Consider the following 20,642-nt stretch of genomic DNA (forward strand, 5'->3'; position numbering starts at 1 on the left):
AATCATCAGTAGGCCTGACGTTTCTTCTACCGTTATTGCAACTTCCATAGAAGTTGAATGGAACTAAAATAAAAGCCTTCACTTACTTCCATCTGCTTACCCTTCCTCTAACTTCCATTCCCCTCCTTTTCTCCCCTCCTCCCACTTTGGGAGAAATATCAATCCACTTCTACACCCCTCGACACACACACACTCCCAGAGAGCAAAGCGCACGCCTTGTCGCACTGCACCATGGGACTTGTAGTTCCACCAATGCCACACCCTACTCTCTGCTGACTTCAAAGAACTTCCTTTCCCAGCGGACGCCGCGAATTCCTCCTCCTCTCTTTACCTCACTCCCCCTTTCTCTCGCGCTCAGCGGAGTAGTCTGGTTGCTGAGAGCTGGGGTGCAGATCGTGTGCATCGGGACTCCTCACAGCCATGCCCGAGGTAGTGGATACGTGCTCCTTGGCCTCCCCGGCGTCCGTCTGCCAGACCAAACACCTGCACCTGCGTTGCAGCATCGACTTTACTCGCCGGGTACTGACCGGGACCGCCGCGCTCACCGTCCAGTCCCAGGAGGACAATCTGCGCAGCCTGGTACGGTGGGACATGCTCCCGGGTGCCCGCCTCTCCCTCGCCACACGTCTCCCGTCTCTCACCCCGCTTCGGCCCCTTCCTGGTGCCTGCCCCACGCCTGCTTCACGCATCCGTAGATGCTCCTCCGCAGCCCACAACCCTTGTTGTACACCTCCTCTTCAGCCTCCACTCATTTCTCAGTGCCCTGTCTTCAGCCCCCTACGCATCCCACATCGATCCCTCCCAACCCAACTGGAGTCTCTGCATTCCTTCTTTACCCACTATGTATACCTGCCTTCTCCACTCGTTTCCCCCAAAGCCTCCTTCGCAGTTCCTGGACACATCCTGGTGCCCATTCCACGCCCCGCTCCTCACCCAGCCCTCAAGTTTCATCTTAGCAGGAATTCTCCTTTCCCCGCTAATCCTAGCTCCCAGCGCTAAAGCCGCCCCCTGTAGGCTCCCCATTTCCTCGGCCTGCAGCCCAGAACTCCCTCCTCAGGCCCCAGAATTCTTCCAGTCCCCAGCCCACTTTCCTCCGTCCACACCCTCAGCTAAGTCTCAGGCCCTCTGTCCTGCAGATTCTCAGTCCCACCTCTCCCTCCCAGGCCCCTTTATTTCAACCTGCAGATCTACAGGATATGACCAATCACCATCTCCCTGCCAGTTCTAAAACCCCCTAGAATTCCGAGCCCTGCTGTAATACTTTCAGTCTCTGCTTTATAACTCCAGGTGCAGCTGTCTCCGGATTCATGGTTCCTCCTACCTTTGCTTCTTATCACCCTTCTCTGAGAATAATTTAAGGAGGGGTGGGACATTCAAGCTTTGATTAATAGTTGGTTCCCAGCAGCAAGTAATATTGCACTTTCTTAGAAAATAAGGACTTCTCCAAGCTCTCTAGCCACCAGAATGATGAAAAACTTGTTTGGCTTTGTGAAGTGTTATTATTTTATATGCACAAATAGCCTATTTTCGGTGTTCTTACTCAAGCTGTCTGATAATATTTGAGTTTCAAAGATAAGGATTTTTACAAATAAGAGGAACAAGAAAACTAGCCACATATATTGCACAATGTGGTGATAGCTACTGCTGCTACTGCTGCTGCTGCTGCTGCTGCTGCAAGTCACTTCAGTTGTGTCCGACTCTGTGCGACCCCATAGACGGCAGCCCACCAGGCTCCGCTGTCCCTGGGATTTTCCAGGCAAGAACACTGGAGTGGGTTGCCATTTCCTTGTCCAATGCATGAAAGTGAAAAGTGAAAGGGAAGTCGCTCAGCCGTGTCCGACTCCCCGCAACCCCATGGACTGCAGCCCACCAGGCTCCTCCATCCATGGGATTTTCCAGGCAAGAGCACTGGAGTGGGTTGCCATTACCTTCTCCAGGTGATAGCTACTACAGCCCAGCAATAAGCAACAGAGAAGGTATATTGTAAGCTTGACAAGGAGAAATCAGTGGGATCCACTAATTGGGTGTATTAGGCAATGGCACCCCACTCCAGTACTCTTGCCTGGAAAATCCCATGGATGGAGGAGCCTGGTAGGCTGCAGTCCATGGGGTCGCTAAGAGTCAGACACAACTGAGCGACTTGACTTTCACGTTTCACTTTCACGCATTGGAGAAGGAAATGGCAACCCACTCCAGTGTTCTTGCCTGGAGAATCCCAGGGACAGGGGAGCCTGATGGGCTACCGTCTATGGGGTCGCACAGAGTCGGACACGACTGAAGCGACTTAGCAGTAAGTTTAGATAAGAGTTGGTGGCTTTTATGACTTTTACCTGCTTGAGTAATAGACCTGTATTTTGAGTTCATTGATATGAATCAATAAAGCTCCTAACCTTCTTACTTTGTTATTTAACATTTTCCTAGACTAATTCTGGTTTGAAAAATCGGTGGACTTCTCTATGTATTGATTTGTAGTCCCCAGAAGTACTATAAGGAAATAAATAAATCAAAGTACTATAAGCAAGATCACAACTATTTCCTTATAGGCTGCACTTTGTCTGCTTGAAATGCCAGGCTATCATTTATTATTGCAGACAGCTTTGCCCAGGCAGGTTTGGCTGAACTGAAGTCCTCTTTCAATGCAATCTCTCCTTTTAGTAAAAGAAAGTGAATTTTGATAGTTTGTCACTGCTTAATATGACCTTGCACTCCTATTTATAAAAATTAAACCTTTACCTCTGTTCCATGAGTAAGCTAGAGTTAGGACACTTAAATTTTATGTCTGTTCAAAGTTCCAGTCTAAAAACTTGCCTGTTTTTTTGCATTCTGCAAATTTCAAGAGAAGATTTTTAAATGGCTAATTCCAACTAGCCAACTATCCAGTTGCCTTTGTTTTTCCTTATTTCTATTTTTGATCAATTGCTTAATAACACTTATCAAAGAAATTTGAAGGGGAATTTCTTCCGTAATTTGGGAATGCTAGCTGAGGTTAGGACTTGAGATACAGAGCTTAAGCATTGCATTTCCTATTTTCTCTTGGTCCAGGACTTGTTTCATGCATTAATTGGCACCTACTCTTTCTCTGGCACTGTGTTAAACCCTGGGAATGCAAGCCTAAGTAACATTCTTTTTCTTTTGAAGAGCCCTCAGTCTGATGGATAAAACAAATCCTTGTACTGTGGCACAGTAAGTGCTGCTGGAGAAAGCGGGGCCAGCTGCTGTAACAAACACAGGGGTACTGAAAAGCTTTCACAGAAAAAGAGCTAAAACAGGCTTCTGATTCAGAACAGACTTGAAAAGTTTAGGCAATACAGAAAATCGAATATGTTCCACTGGGAAATGACCCAAATGATTCACCCTTATGGTTATAGTGACATGAAAGTCACTCAGTCGCGTTCGACTCTTTGTGACCCTGTGGACTGTATAGTCCATGGAATTCTCCAGGCCAGAATACTGGAGTGGGTAGCCTTTCCCTTCTCCAGGGGATCTTCCCGACCCAGGGCTTGAACCCAGGTCTCCCATATTGCAGGCAGATTCTTTACCAACTGAGCCACAAGGGAAACCCTTATGGTTATAAAAGTAATATAAACATAAGTAGTTTATATACATAAGATACTCCCATCAAGTTTTTACAACAAATCAGATATTCGGAAACAAGTACTGGAATATGAGCAAAGGAGTACCTTTATTATTCTTAAGCTATAAAATCCAGTATTTCTGAATATGCAAGAGTGGGAAGATAATTTAATTTAGAGTAAGGGCAACCATTGAGGGACTCCCCAGAAAGAGGGAGTACTCCAAAAGAAATAATAATTGCCCATTGGAAGGAAAACTGATGATACTCATAACAAATTTGGCTGCTCTTAAAAAACAAAGAAAAAGAAAGGGAAAAGATAATAAAACCAGGATGGAAATTTCTTCCCAGCCAAAAACTCTTGATTCTAGATAAGAGTAAAATTGTTGAAATTTCCTCAACTTATCACCCAGTTAACTGATCCAAAAGAGAGGGGACTGGAAAGTGACTGTTTCTTGGCAGTCTAACTCCCCATGCTATTCTAGGCCAGATTTCAAGGGAAAGATGTCAGAGGTAGGAAGGTGAGATAGTGAGCAGTTCTGAAAGTCCACAGGGCCTGACCTAGGGTGGTGGTAGAAGGAAAAAAAAAAAGTATGAGGACAGTGTGAAAAGAAAAATTTGTTAATTGGCTATATGGGATTGGGAAGTGGGACCAATTGTGGATTATTTGAATGTTTCAAACCTTAGGTAAGTTGAGGAGTTCCATCAGTGGAATAGAGACAACAGGAGAGAGAGCAAACTTAGGGTACAGAAGGGTGGCTTTGTTCTTAAAATCTTCAGGAGCCTATTGAATATGAGATGCTATTTCCCATGGAAATGTTAACCAGGCAGTTAGAGATACCTGCTGAAGTCCTGGGGAGAGGAGGCAGCTGCGAAAGAGATGGGTAGTCACCTGTACAGAGGTTCCAGGTGAAGATGTGAGAATGAGCAAGAACTAGGGACTGAAGAATATGGTAAGTAAACTGAAAGCCCAAGGCTAGTGCATGGGGACATATCTCGATTTTGTAGTTAGAAAGGAGGGGGAGGAAAAAAGTATTAGACAAAGAGGAGAATCATTGATGTGTGAAGTCAAGCAGCCAAGGAAAAGGCTTCAAACGGATGGTACGGTCCACTGGGGCCATTAGCAGCAGAGGTCCAGGCTACTGAACAGAAAAGACCTATTGATCAGGAGGACTGCGCTTCCCGTGGCACAAAAACTAGAAGTCAGACTGAAGAGGAGAAAGGGAGGATAGATTGATGAGAAAGTGGAAATAGCAGCCATAGATAACCCTTGGAGTTTAAGGAAGGAAGGAGAAAAGTAGAACGGGCAGAGGATTGAGTAAGTTATGGGAAGCTGGAAGCTTTAAGTTGTTTGGAAATAGGCTTGTGGCATAGGAAGATTGAAAATTCTAGAACAAGAGATTAGTTGAGAGATAATGAAAGTGTATGGGTTCTAGGGCTTAGACAGAAGAATATTGGGATGGAAAATCCTCAGACACTTAATGTCACTCCCTTCCTGCCCAAAGCAGATAATCTGCCTGGCAAGTAGATATGCACTCCCAATCTCCCAGTAGCAGGGGTCCCCAACTTCCAGGGTCTAATGCCTGATAATCTGAGGTAGAGCTGATGTAATAATAATAAAGTACACAATAAATGTAATGTGCATGAATCATCCTGAAACCATCCCCCCCAAACCCCCTGGTCCCTGGAAAAATTGTCTTCTGTGAAACCAGTCCCTGGTGCCAAGAAGGTTGGAGACCACTGCTCTGTAGGGCCATTTGGTCAGAGTTGCCGTAACCAGGTTGGACTTCTCTAGATACACAAAGCAGTGACGTACAGTCTGCTTATTTGCCTAATAAGCACCAAGATTTGTTTTAATTTTGGGATCTATGAAAGTAGTACAGAGCAGTAGGATGATATGAATTGTAGGAAGAAATACAAGGTAATATATATTGAGGAGTCATGATGAAAGACAAGTTATAGATGAGATTTTTCATAGTAGAGAAGTTTTAGGAGACAGAAGCAAAGGCATTTTCATTTAGATCTGACTCTTACTTAAAGCCAGGGCTTCCCTGGTAGCTCAGACGGTAGAGGGGAAGTTTAGAGAAGGTGGATTGGGACCTGTGCTAATTGCCAACTCCTTTAATTCCTGTCTTTCACTCTGTATCTTACTCTGTCTTAAACCAACTAGTTCCAATCTGAAATTGTAGTAAGGCTGTAACTATCATTTAGTTTTTCCAGTGCATAAAACAATTTTCCTATCATCTAAAAATACTGATTTATTTCTAGATTCTGGATACAAAGGACCTCACAATAGAAAAAGTGGTCATCAATGGACAAGAAGTCAAATATACTCTTGGAGAAAGACAAAGTTACAAAGGATCACCAATCGAAATCTCTCTTCCTATTGCTCTGTGCAAGTATGGATATTCTCATCTTTCTCTTTTATGGCTAAATAGGGGGGATATGTATTTTTATTTTAGTTTTTTTTTTCATTTCCTATTTTTAGTTTGTGTGTATGTAGTAATGGGTACACTCCTCCTACCAATCTGCTGTTCAGATCGAAGCTTATAGTGAAAATTATATATTCCTAAGATACTAAAGAAATTCATTGTATAAAATACTCAAAATAGGACTTGATAACTGTTATTTCTTCACTCATCATGTTAGTAATACCTAGAGTGATGGTGGGAATGCCTTAAGGAAGCATTTCAGGGTCACCTGGGAAGCTCTTACAAGCTGTGTATTTTTCACCTCCTTGCTGGAGGCTGGCCAGTTTTATTAATGGAATAACAATGACAAACACATAACCGTTTCTATGTACTAATCTTGGGATAAGTGCTGTAGATGTATTCTTTCTTATAATCCCTATAGTAACCCTTTGTGGTGTGACCTACATTATACAAAGGGTTACTATAAGGGTTTGGGCTTCCCAGGTGGCCCTAGTGGTAAAGATCCTGCCTGCTAATGCAGGAGATATAAGAGATGTAGGTTCGATCCCTGGGATGAAAAGATCCCCTGGAGCAGGGCATGGCAACCCACTCCAGTACTCTTGCTTGGAGAGTCACATGGACAGAGGAGCCTGGTGGGCTACAGTCCATGGGTCACAAAGGGACATGACTGAAGTAACTTAGCACGCATGCACTATAAGGATTAAAGACTACATCTACAGCGCTTATCCCAAGATTAGTATGTAGAAATGGTTAGGTGAAATGGTTATGTGTTTGTCATTGTTATTCGATTAATACAAGTGACAAATGAGGAAAGGGAACCTCAGAGAGAGAAGGTAACTTGTTCAAGAAAGTTAGCCAGAGCTGTCATATTGGGGCTATATCCCACTCCTTGGTATATTGAGGAGGGAATAAATGGTGGAAAACCATTGGCCTAGAACAAAGTCAATCTAATCCCACCTTGTAGCAGCCAGTGTTTTCATATCTTCTCTTCACATTTAAGAAAAAGAAAGGAAACACACGTAATTTATGAGGTATATCATTAACCATATTCCACAGATGAAGCAACTATGGCATAGGAAGGTCAAATAATTTGCTCAAGTTCATAGCACAGCCAAGTTCACAGTCAGCGGTAGAGTCAGGACTCAGGCGCAGCCACTGGACTCCAGGGCTCTTGCTGTTTCTTCATTAACAATGCTGCTCAATCTATCTGGGTGAAGGACCCAGTTTTTGTTAGTTCCAGTCCACCACACGCTAATACTTTTGTAAAATGCAGTAAAAACTAATTACTAGGAAGAAGAGATTAAATACAAACACATATGCTTTTATCATAGATTTAACAGACATGAACATTTACTCTCAAGTTCTTGACTTAACTCTTCCAGCAAGTTTGCAAACTAGCACTGCCCTGAGCTATGCTCTGCCACCCCTGCAGTGGTCGTCAGCATTCCAAAGTTATTTCTTCTACCTTCCCACCACTGTAAAAGATTACCTGGTATCACAGAAAAAAAGCTGGGGTATTCACCTAGTATTAGTTCCTCTTACATCTTCATAAGCAGTTACCATGTAGAAAAAAAGACTCACAGGCTGACATTCAGGTAAGAGCATGCAAGGCAAACATTCCTAGAAGTTACTCTCAAGCAGTTATGAGACCTCATAAAATTCTGTTTGTATTATTTGGTGTATATCATGTTGTTTATGTATTATGAATTAAAATTTTAGTTAGATTGAATTGTATACTACTAATGTATTTGTTCCTTTCATACAGAAATCAAGAAATTGTTATAGAGATTTCTTTTGAGACATCTCCAAAATCATCTGCTCTTCAGTGGCTCACTCCTGAACAAACTTCTGGGAAAGAGCACCCCTATCTCTTTAGTCAGTGCCAGGTAAAAAGGACTTGGGATGGTTTATTATTCCCAGCTCATGCAACTGACTGAAGCAAAGTGGACAGTGGTCTTACGGATACTGGGGTCTTACCTAAGATAGTATTTCATCTTATAAAGACTACATACATTTTCATTTATATCTCTCACCATTAATACATTCATATATTACTTTTAAAAAGAAACTTCTTTTCATTTGAAATATGTCTACCTAGGCTGGACTATCTAGGTCATATTTATTAATATATTCATATCCTCAACACCTACCATAGAACTTGGCATAGAGTGGGCACTCAATAAACAGTCTTAAAATGAAAGGAAAACACTGCTAAACAAAATATATACTGGTTATGAAAACTGCTTAACAATAATGGGAAGGATCAGATTTCCCATTCCTCTTGAGACATCATTGTCCAGAGATAACAACTGAGTTGGTCTATAGCCTTTCCAGATTTTTCTTACACATTTACAAATGTCCACATTATGTATATATATTAATGTACCATTAAGATGATATGATTTAGACTACATCTATTTTCTGTTTAAAAACTAAAAATAAAGAACATACTTAGAGATAGTCTGTCACAAGAATGATATGTGTCAAACTCCTGAAAGAAACAAAACTAATTCTTTTAGCAATCAAATAGTTTACAATGAAAAGAATTTACTTCATTAAACATTGACTGTATTTCCAAGGCACTATGGTAGACTCACATTTGAAAACAGGTCTATCAGAAAGGAAGCAATGCTGGCAATGTTTACTTTTTATTGCCAATTGAAGTTTTATTTTTTGTCTAAGAAACCCTCAGTTCACTTCTCTAGAAGAAAATCCATGTTCCAGGCAAGAATGTACCAATTATACACTCCATCTCTTGTCTGATTTTCATCAGTAATTGTTACGAAATGTCCATAAAGATCTGTGAGTCACAAGAATGTGAATTTTGAACATTCTATTCCATTTCTTGTTGGAAGCAGTTTTCAAAATGGAGGAAAGCGATTTCACTTAAATTACTACAGTTGATAGGAAGCACACAGACATGATTTTGTTTGATGAGTTTGCTTATAGCTGTTGTCTATGTATATTTTCCTGGGTTTGGTCTTACCCAGTGAAATACACATAAACCTCACCCCTGGCATTGTGGAGTCACATAACCAGGGACCTTTAAGGAACCCTGAATACATGGTCTTAGAACCTTGTTTGGGGAGAGCAGACTATCTGGTTCTTCTATTCTACTTAATCCAACTAGAAGTGAGGTCACTTGGACTCCTGTATATTTGGAGAATCTATTAGGTCTGAAGTGAAAAGAGCTGGTGTCTGGAGGATAGAAGGAAGTTTGCAGAGGTGTGAAGTATGTCTGGGATTTATAACCACCTCATAGAGGTGAGTGTCCGTGTCCCTTCCAGCTCAGTGAGGCTGGGTTCCCTTTGCTCACCAGCAATAGATGCAGATTTATCTGACAACAGGCCAGAGTATGAAATTGTAGGTACTCTGGTCATTCTTCTTGATGGAATTGATCATTTTGACAGATGGATGTGGAAGCAAAGAAACGCTCTTACCTATTAGGTGAATGAATATATCTAGATGGTGTTAAAAGAGACTTTTCTTTCTCCCTCCTGTCTTACTAGTGTTTACTTTCAAGGCTTGCCACAAGATCAAAATGTCAAGACTTTAACCACATTGTCCAAGCTGTGTTTCTCAGAAAACTGGCATCCCATTAGACTGTCATAATTAACCAAAAGAAAGTGGGTTTTGTGTTGAAATAAGTATAAGAATTTGAACAGGTTTCTTTATTCTAGGTCTCTGCAGAGCCTTCAGAAAGCCAGTGTTCCTGGTGACTCTCCCAGATAGGCATGTAACATGCCATGGTCCTCAAATTTACTACACTAAAGAGCTCTTTTTCGACAAGGTTCCTAACAACTTCTCACTGGGCGCTACTATTGCTCAGGAATCGTTGTTTAATGTTGCTTCATGCTCCAACTGAAATGTGAGGGTGGGGCATACATTAAAAGGGGAAATTAGATTTTTTTATCCACAGATCTACTTTTGCTACTTGAAAAGAACTGAAGAAATGTGAGACATTTTTACTTTTAAAAAGAACGGATCTAAGAACAATGCTGCAATTGTAATGACTTCTTAATGACTTATGAGTCAGGGAAATAGCTGTTTCTTTTTTCCCTCTCTCTCCCAGGCTATCCACTGTAGAGCTATTCTTCCTTGCCAGGACACTCCTTCTGTGAAATTAACCTACAGCGCAGAGGTAACTATTACTGAAATTATTAGCTGAATTAATTTTTCTGTATGAGTATTTTGATAGGGGCTACATTAAATCTATAGATTGCTTTGGGTAGTATGGATGTTTTAGCAATACTGATTCTTCCAATCCATGAACACAGATTATGCTTCCAAAATGAACCAAATAAGTCAATAATGATAGGCAGAGATAATAATGTTCTTTTAGCTAGCAATAGTTTACTTATTAAATTCTGCCTGAAATATGTTAGAAAAATGGATCTCATTTTGAACCTCTATTCCAAAGGCAGTTTCAAACATAAATGTAAAAAAGGGAAATGAGTATCATTCTGATTTTAAAAAGAATTCAGAGGCTTTCCTGGTGGATCAGTGGTGAAGAACCAACCTGCCAGTACTGGGTTCAATCCCTGCTCCAGGAAGACCCCGCATGCCGCAGAGTGCCTAGGCCCATGTTCCACAACTATTGAGCCTGTCTCTAGAGCCGGGAGCTGCAACTAGACCAATGCTCTGCAGCAAGAGAAGCCACGGCAGTGAAAAGCCCGCACACTGCAATGAACAGTAACCCCCGCTTGCTGCAACTAGAAAAAAAAACCTACGTAGCAACCAAGACCAAGTGCAGCCAAAAATGAATAAAGTAACATATACAAAAAAAGAATTCTAGGCCTAAAATCAAGAATTTGGGAGCAACTCTTTTCAACTTTGAAAAAATTTTGTAGGGTTAAATGCTCTATAAATGTGCTTTGTGCATATCGCTTCAGTCGTGTCCTCCTCTTTGCAATCCCATGGACCATAGCCCACCAGGCTCCTCTGTCTGTGGGATTTCCCAGGGAAGAATACTGGAATGGGTTGCCATTTCCTCCTCCAGGGAGTTTTCCCGACCCAGGGATCAAGCCCACATCCCTTCTGTCTCCTGCATTGCTGGTGAATTCCTTACCACTAGCACCACCTGGGAACTAGCCATGTAAATATCTATCTAGGTATCCTGATGGGTGTATATTACAGACTTATTTGTGTGCATTTCCAACTTACTCTTGTTGTAGGTACTGCTAACCCTTTTACGAAAAAGTGGACTATAATTAATAAATACTATCCCAGAGGCTAGACTTACTCAGACCAGGCAAATGGAACTGAGGACCATCTAGTATTTATGGAAACTTCTTGATTCCCACATTGTCCTACCACCAAACCACCTTGAGCATAACGCTGCAGAAACTACAGTTGGAGGCCAAGAATCCCAGGATCTGGGATCTTCTCCACCACTGAATAACTGCATGACCTTGGGCAAGTCTTGTGACCTCACCACCTCAGCTTTGTCATCTGGATGACATATCACTGCCTAAATGAAGGGAGGAAGTGGAACCACAGTAGTGTCTCGGCTTTTAGCTCCAGGATCTGTGGCTATAGCAGCGCTGGTTCTGGAGCTCCTGATTCTGTGCTTGCTGCAGTAACAGCTTTGAGGGCTGGGCCAGGGTTCGATCCCTAGGTAGGGAAGATCCCCTGAAGAAGGGAATGGTAACCCACTTCAGCTTTCTTGCCTGGAGAATCCTATGGACAGAGAAGGCTGGTGGGCTACAGTTCACAGGGTCACAAAGAGTCAGACACAACTGAGTGACTAACATTACTACGTGCAGACAGAACAAGAAAGTCCAGAATTGCTGGAATGGATGCTTGCTAAGTCACTAATACTCGGGATGGTCCTTTATTCTGGCATTTACTAGAAGTAGCACTTTCAGAATCATGGAGCTGGGGTACACACATCAATGCCCATAGGTTTGCTCCATAAGGATCTTCTCCATACAAGGTTCCAGAGGAAATTATTTCACCTTTCTCAGCAATAAGCTTAAGTTCCTCACACTCAAGACCCTTAAAAAGTAGAATGTGGGACTTCCCTGGTGACACAATGGATAAGAATCCACCTGGCAGTGTAGGGGCCACGGGTTTGATCTCTGGTCAGGGAAGAGTCCACATGCCACACAGCAGCTAAGCCTGTGCCATGGCGACTGAGCCTGCATGCTGCAGCTGCGAAAGCCTGCCTGCCTGGAGCCTGTGCTGCACAACCAGGGAAGCCACTGCAATGAGAATCCTGCACCCTGCAACTAGAGAGCAGCCCCACTTGACGTAACTAGAGAACGCCTGGCACAGCCAAAAATACGTAAATTAAGATATTTTAAAAGTAGAATTTTGTAACTCTTAAGTTTATGTTTTAAATATTAACATTTTCAGAACCGTATTCTCTGTTCTAAAGTGAGTATAACATCCTTTTGAATCTCGCCTGAGGGTATAGAGGGGATCAGGCCTGGTGACTGCCATTGCCAGGGGTGGTCAAAAAATTATTAACATAATAAAAGTAAATGATTAAATAATGTACGTTCTTTATAAGTAACATAAATTTAGGTTATTTAGTCGTCGCAACAATTCTATGAAGTATGACCCTCGTTGATTTAGGAAATGGAGGCTCAGGAGGATTATTTACCCAAGTCCATGCAGTTAGTAAATGGTGGAGCTGGGATTTTAATCTAGTTTCTACCAAATGCTTTCAATATGAATAGGTGAATGAATAGGTGGATATTTCACATTCATTTTTAAAGAAGCCAGTTTTACATATTGCTAATTCTGTTTATAAAACTGATAACGAATGGCTGTATTGGGTTCATAGTCTACTGGATCAAGAGTCAAGAAGGCGGAAGAGGTTATTTTACATAGAACATTTTATTTATAACTGGTAATGACTTTTCTTCTTGATTAGGTGTCTGTCCCCAAAGAACTGGTGGCACTTATGAGTGCCATTCGTGACGGAGAAGCACCTGACCCAGAAGACCCGAGCAGGAAAATTTACAGATTCAGCCAAAAAGTAAGATCTTAGGGCCTAGATTTTGTGTTTCAGTTGGTGGTGAACTCCAAATAGCTTCTCCCCATTTGGAAAGCAAAGTGGCTTTTGAAATGTTTCAGAATTTAGAATGCAGCTTCTCCTTTTTTTCTTTTTCTTTTGCTCTTTTGAAATATTTAGTTCTGCTTGCAACATTGTATTGAAGAAAGAAGCTGCTGGGTGGGTATGGTAGGGGTGTGCCTGATGCCATTTTTGCTCATCTCAGTCAGTAGCAGTTTTCTTGTTTTTAAATTACTTTGACCTGCCCTGGTACCGAACTGTGGGTATGTATTGGCGTAGTGTTCGCAGATGGAAGAGCTATCTTAGACCAAAAAACTGTTACAGTCCTTTAAGTTACAATTCCTAGGTAGCTGGCAGTTTGACTTCTTTCTTTGACTTCTAATGAATTGTGTGTGTTGTCTCTGTGTGTGTGTACATGAATGCTTTTAAAAACCATCCTCCTTAGCAGAACTTGTAATTGAATCACAGTGGACAATTTTGTCCCCGCACCAGCTTCTGGGATTCCAAAACCTTTAGCATCCTTTCATTGCTGGATTATTTTGTGTCTCTCAAATATGCCAGGAGTGATTTGAAAAAAGCAATTTAAAATGAAATTTTTTAATTCAAGAAGAAAGGACAAAACAAAGAGGAAAGCATAGTTGCCTTCTTCTGTGTTAATTTTTGTGAAATGCTTAAGGATGTACCTTGTAATACTGTGCAGGTATTTTTCACATTTCAGAAGCTTTCCTTCCTAATAGGATAAAAGGGAAATAGATGATTTGAAAGTTTTTATATTACAATTTTGAACTGCTAGACCCCTCAAAAATGGGAACCATTTGAGAAGTACCAAAAGAAAGTAATCTACACTAATGTTTGGAGATTTGAAAGGAAACTTTCTTTTGAATATGAATTGTCTTATTCTGTTAACATTCTAAATCACTAATTCGAGCATGTGCTGTGTGTCTTGTTTGCACCTTCAGGTTCCAATCCCCTGCTACCTGATTGCTTTGGTTGTTGGAGCTTTAGAAAGCAGGTGAGCTTTTGAACACATTTTGAAGTATACACAAAGATCAAACCTTAGGTGTCTTGACTCTCTGTCAGGATTTATTGTTAGATCACTTTTGTGTTTCTCAATAAGCTGACAGCTCTAGAAATATTCAAATCTAATCATGAAATGTGAATCACAAATTAATTTTAAATTAAAAGATCTTTACCAGTCACCCCTTGGACTTTCCAAGTATTAGAGAATGAGCATACTCTTACTGTTAATCTGGTGTCTAAAACAAGTTTAAACAAGTCAATCCTCATAACCTCCATTTTTTCATCTTTCAAATTATGACATCCCCCTTCCTACCTCATTGGGTGATTATGTGCAATAAATGAGATAAACTATTTTAAAGCTCTTGGAAGCCTATGAATATTACAGAAATATAAGATATTTTGTTAAAGTTTTATCAGCAGCTGCTGCTGCTGCTAAGTTGCTTCAGTTGTGTCCGACTCTGTGCGACCCTGTAGACAGCAGCCCACCAGGCTCCCCCGTCCCTGGGATTCTTCAGGCAAGAACACTGGAATGGATTGCCATTTCCTTCTCCAGTGCATGAAAGTGAAAAGTGAAAGTGAAGTCGCTCAGTCGTGTCCGACTATTCGATACCCCATGGACTGCAGTCTACTAGGCTCCTCCACCCATGGGATTTTCCAGGCAAGAGTACTGGAGTGGGTTGCCATTGCCTTCTCCGTACCAGCAGCTGGAGTGCCCTTTTCTTAATTTCTTGTTTGTTCTTCTTTCTAAACAACTGAAAACTAAGAATGGCTGTATAGTAATCACATTCTTCAAATTGCCAGAAATGTGGACGTGTTGGACATGTCAGGCAAACACAGCTTCTGGTCCAGCTTTCGAAGTTAACTATGAACATCCCTGGGTAGCTCACTTCTCAGGTTGAGCATCTGTGAGCATCAGGATGAATACTCACCAAGACATACTCACATCTCACTTCAGAGGATGCTGAAGGTTTTGGGGTTTTATCTTCGTCACCTGAAACCTAGAAATAATAGGTACTTCAAAGGATTTTTGTGAGGATTGATAGACCCAACATATGTAAAGCTCCTGATGTATAGGAGGCACTCGCTAAATAATAATCATCATTGTCATAGCAGTTGCCAATTAGCAGGTCTCATTAGGTACCAGCTCCAATACATCAGGCTTCCCTTGTGGCTCAGCTGGTGAGGGATCTGCCTGCAATGCGGGAGAGCTGGGTTCAATCCCTGGGCTGGGAAAATCGCCTGGAGAAGGGAAAGGCTACCCCCTCCAGTGTTCTGACCTGGAGAATTCCATGGACTGTATTGTCCATGGGATCACAGAGTCAGACACAACTCAGCGACTTTCATTTTCACTTTCCAGTGCATCATCCTCTTGAATCCTCACAACTCTGTGAAATGAATACAATTACTCTTTCTCATTTTACCAATAAAAAAACTCAGTGAGTTTAAATAACTGGCTCAGAGTAGCATAGCTAGAAAATATCAGAGCTGGGATCCATTCTAGCCCATCTGACGTTGGAGCCCCTGGAGCTTAGAACTTTGCTGTCTGGAGGAGCAGCCACTAACCACGTGAGGCTTGATGTGCTGAAAGTGTAAACCACACACTGGATTTCTAAAGACTTAATATGAAAAAAAAGAATGCAAAATATTTTACTGACAATCTTTTATGCTGATTATATGTCAAATGATAATATTTTTGATATATTGGGTTAAACAAAATATAGTACTAAAATCGATTTCACCCTCATTTTGCTTTAAAAAAAAAAAGTGGCTACTAGACAATTTAAAATTACATACGTGGCTCACATTTGCAGCTCTCATTAATTTATATTACATAGTCCTTGTTACCATTTCTACTCACAGTGGTCTATAGACCAATAGCTTTGGCATCTCCTGGGAGTTAGATAGAAATGAAAGGACTTCCCTGGTGGTCCAGTGGCTAAGACTCCCATTTTCCCAATGCAGGGGGCCTGGGTTCAATCCCTGGTTGAGGAACTAGATCCCACATGTTGCAACTATGGCCTAGCACAGCCAAATAAATATTTTTAAAAAGGAGAAAGAAATACAAGTCCTTGGGTCCTATCCCAGACCTACTACATCAAACTTTGTATTTGCACAAGCTCTCCAAATAACTGTAAGCACATTGATGTTTGAGAGGCACTGCCCTAGAATCCACTGCCTTTCTGGGGAAGAATATCAAGGCAAAGTCTTACTGTTTGGGATTTGCATTGCATGCAATTTTCAAGATGAAATTTAGATGAAAAAAAAAGTTTTTTGAGTTCTAGTCCTATATGTGATATATAGTTATATTTGTTTCTTCCTTTTATTTAAATTGTGGTTTTAAAAGAGAAACTCAAAATTACAATAACTAGCTTTAATATATAGTTCAGTAGTCACTTGTGTCATTATGAAACAAATCTCCAAAACTTTTTCATCTTGAAAAATTGAACCTCTGTACTCTTTAAACAACAGCTCCATTTCCACCTCCTTCCAGTCCCTGGTAACCACTGTTCTGTTTTCTGTTTCACTGAGTTTGACTAGTTTAGACACCTCATAAAAGGAATCATAGAGTATGTGTCCATCAGTAACTGCCTTATTGCACCGTTACAGCATTTGACAGTATTTCCTTCTGTTTGTCTATTCTTCTTTAAAAGCGATCAACCTTTAAGTGCATAACAGAGTTTACATCCACTCCTATTCTAGAATAATCTCTTATTGAGCCGTGACTAGGTTTCTACAGTTGTAAGATTGAGGGAAGAAACTAGATCCCTAAGGGTCTTACTTGAGCCAGTGAGCTAACCTTTGGGGGCACGTAACGTCTAGGTTTTCACGTGGCTCAAGCTGCTCCCCTTTATAGACAAGCAGATTTACTGCCGCATATACAACAGGAGGTTTGTACCTCAGAAAACCACTTAGCCTCACCCCCTTCCCATAAGCGCATGGTAAATCATAGTCCTGTCAGGATTTGTGTGCAGACACTTTAAATCTTTCCTAGAACCAGGTGAGTAATTTGGCCTGAATTTCATTTTTATTGAGCCTTTTCATTTTGCAGGCAGATTGGCCCAAGGACGTTGGTATGGTCTGAGAAAGAGCAGGTGGAAAAGTCTGCTTATGAATTTTCTGAGGTTGGTCATAAAGTAACCCTTTTTAAATAATAGTGATAGATAGTAGATTTAAGATTTTGAGTATGAAATGAATGGTTTTAAGTAATGTGGTAAAAGAGTTGAATAGTGTATCTTATTTTATATGAGTTTGCAGTTGATGCATTTTTGGGGTATCATTTTCATTTAAAATAGCAACATTAATTCATAGCCTTCATAGAAAGCAATGTGTACTTTTAAGAAATTTATTATGGCAATGAATAAGATGTACAAATATATATACATTCATTTTCCAGACTGAATCTATGCTTAAAATTGCAGAAGATCTGGGAGGCCCATATATTTGGGGGCAGTATGACCTACTGGTCTTGCCGCCATCCTTTCCCTATGGCGGCATGGAAAACCCTTGCCTCACTTTTGTAACTCCTACTCTGCTGGTAAGTGTAAATTTTTCTTCATCTAAAGTTGAATTTGCCTCAAACATAAACCTAAATAAGAAGAAACTTCGGCTCCTAATAATTTTTTTTAAGTCTTTTCTCTTATTTATGTAATCTTTGTTTCTGATTTTATTGTTTTTGTAGTTACTATCATCATATCAACTTCTAACTTGGCCATTTGGGAGAAAATAATATAGGTTCAAGGTGCTTTGGGATGCTGGACTGGAGGGTTGTGTAATAACAGTCTATTGATGGATTGTGTATCCAGAGAAAGAAACGATACCATTTACACTTGGCATGTAGGTTCTGGTTAAAAGCAAAACAAAACTCCATCTACCATGACTAGGGAAGAATTAGCCCAGAGTATATAGCTATATTTTATATGCTTTTGTAAGCTACTTGAAATCCTTCCTAAAACCAAGTGAGTAATGGATTGGCAACTAAATAAATAAAACACACCATGGTAGACACAGGACACTACAGAATTTTCTTAAATATACTGTGGGTATTAAGGAGAGAGTGAAAGAAAATAAGGGTACATTAAAAAAAAAAAGAAGAGGAGAAATGTTTCTGGGAAATTAGAGTCAAGTATACTGGCCTTCTGGTATTGGGAAAATTCCCAAGATTAAGGAGAAAAAGAATAATGCTATTTTTTAGTCCTGCATTTAAAAAAAATTTCCTCAATACATGTTGCTTTTGAACTATTTGGAGTACAATAGCAGAAATACAGTGAACCATAAATGCCAGACTATGTCTTGACATAGGCTGTCATTTAGATATAGTCTGTAATTTGATTTCTGAAATACTAAGGTAATTTTCTTTATTTTTTTAGGCTGGTGACAAGTCACTCTCCAATGTAAGTTAAAATGTGTTATCTTGTTGCAAGACATTACTACATTGTTGGTTTTTTTTTCTGAAACCATTTATTTTTTAACTGAAGGATAATTTATTTACAGAATTTTGTTGTTTACTGTCAAACCTCAACATGTGTCAGCCATATACTATGCTGTTAATTGCCGTAGATTTAAGAACATTTTATGGTTTGATCTCTTCATATATTTATGAAATATTTTTTAATGGAGTGATGTATCTATCTAGTATTTTTAAAATAATGTTGAATTTCCATTTTTAAAACTCTACAATACTTTATGTTTGGCTAAATTGTGTTTGTTTTTTTTTGCTGAACTGAATAATTCCTTGAATATCTCAGTTAATGTGGAAAAAATGAAATAAATTGAACAACATGGAATTGAGAAAAGTAGAATGCTTACATAATTAATTATTTTAGATTAAGATAATCACTTCCACTATTTCCTTTAGGTTATAGCACATGAAATATCTCATAGTTGGACAGGAAATCTAGTGACCAACAAAACTTGGGATCACTTTTGGTAAGATTTATTATTATTCCTTCTTTATTGGTTCTTATTTTTTATTTCTTTCCCTACCTTCCACCTCTCTGGATTGTGTATATCTTTGTTATCATCTCTTTACAGGGTTTTTTTTTTTTTAATTCTTAATATTTGGCACAATGTCAGATAGAATAGAGGTTTTCAGCTGATGCTATTTAGTTCATGGTGTGGTCACATTTTAACACAGGGACACATAAAACCAGAGCCACGGCTTTACTTCCTGCACTGCCATCTTCTGGGCTAGGCTTCCTATTGCTCTGAACTGAATGCAAGGAAGCCACGCAGAGCAGTCTGCTTAGAGTGGAGTATTTACACTGTACAATTGCTTTGCTCTGTAGAAACACCAAAAAGAAAAGGTCTTGTTGATCACATGCCATTTTTCCCCAGCCATGCCAGTGTTTTTATTCTTCAATTTTTTTCAGGTTAAATGAAGGACATACCGTATACTTGGAACGCCACATTTGTGGACGACTGTTTGGTGAAAAGTTTAGACATTTTCATGCTCTGGGCGGATGGGGAGAACTCCAGAATTCGGTAAATGAGCCATACTTCTAAAAGCATCCATCCCAGGTTGTCTAAGTGAAACTCAAAGATTCAGTTTGTAAGGCAGCTTTACTTTACACTGTACTAAATGGCAATAAGAAAGTCATTTTTACCAGTGTGGGAAAGCAAGCAGATGCTGGTATTATGTTCTCTTGTTACATGTTAATCCTTTTCCTGTATATGGTTATGTTCATGACTAGTCAGAGCTTACTGGGGCTTTGCAATGAATATATTCAATGACTTTGAATTTTATTTGGTGTATTTATGTCATTTTTAAATGCTCTCTCCTGAGAGCTGAACCAGACCCTGAAACACTGTTCTAGTCTAGGCAAGAAATATTACAGAATCTTACACTAGTAGCCATTCCATTAATTGATTTCCAGAAATGTGTGCTAACCACTCTCTAAATTCTCCTAAAATTTAGATTCCCCTAAAGTTACGACGCTGAGTAAAATAACCCTTCCTTGCTGGCTTGTCTGCAAGGTGGTAACCAGACTTTATACTTGAACTTTTCTCTGTGTCCCACAGATAAAGACTTTTGGGGAGACCCATCCTTTCACCAAACTCGTGGTTGACCTGACGAACGTAGACCCTGATGTGGCGTATTCTTCAGTTCCCTATGAGAAGGGCTTTGCTTTACTCTTTTACCTTGAACAGCTTCTTGGAGGACCAGGCAAGTAGTTGGCATTTTCTGATTTTTCTTCAAGAGTAATAAAGTTTTTAACTATTATTTTTGTTCTATCTTATCCTTCTAGTTCATTCTTTATGTAGCTGCTGAAGAAATCTATATCATCTTCTGACATTACCTCTCTATTTGAAACCTTGAATAGCCCCTTCATTCTGAATTGTACTGCTTTACTTCAAAGGAAAAAAAAAATCTCTTCAGTATTTTAAAAATTAGGAAAATAGCTTGTGCTCATTGAAAACACTTAATGTGGTATAGAAGGTTATAGGAGTGACAAGTGAGAGTCCCTCAGTTTAGTGTCTATGGCTCCAGATCTTTTTCTCAGTGTAAATGAACAGACAAGTGCATATGCTTATTTTAAATACAGAAAATGGATCATACTATATATTTGTTCTTTTTTTACATTTGTTTTTTAATTCAACA

General features: G+C 40.1%; 1 protein-coding gene across 1 annotated transcript; it reads left to right on the top strand.

The window, feature by feature from the left end:
* The first annotated feature begins 248 nt into the window (after nucleotides 1-248).
* LTA4H (leukotriene A4 hydrolase) lies at nucleotides 249-20,434 on the top strand. The gene is made up of 12 exons (XM_040232786.1): nucleotides 249-579; nucleotides 5,840-5,970; nucleotides 7,769-7,889; nucleotides 10,076-10,144; nucleotides 12,884-12,988; nucleotides 13,984-14,036; nucleotides 17,094-17,166; nucleotides 17,439-17,579; nucleotides 18,412-18,435; nucleotides 18,900-18,970; nucleotides 19,414-19,525; nucleotides 20,063-20,434. The coding sequence occupies exons 1-12, from the start codon at nucleotides 421-423 to the stop codon at nucleotides 20,213-20,215; spliced, it is 1,212 nt and encodes a 403-aa protein (XP_040088720.1). The 5' UTR covers nucleotides 249-420; the 3' UTR covers nucleotides 20,216-20,434.
* Nucleotides 20,435-20,642: the final 208 nt, after the last annotated feature.

Source organism: Oryx dammah, unplaced genomic scaffold (assembly GCF_014754425.2).
Source record: "Oryx dammah isolate SB20612 unplaced genomic scaffold, SCBI_Odam_1.1 HiC_scaffold_29, whole genome shotgun sequence".
Lineage (NCBI taxonomy): Eukaryota > Metazoa > Chordata > Mammalia > Artiodactyla > Bovidae > Oryx > Oryx dammah.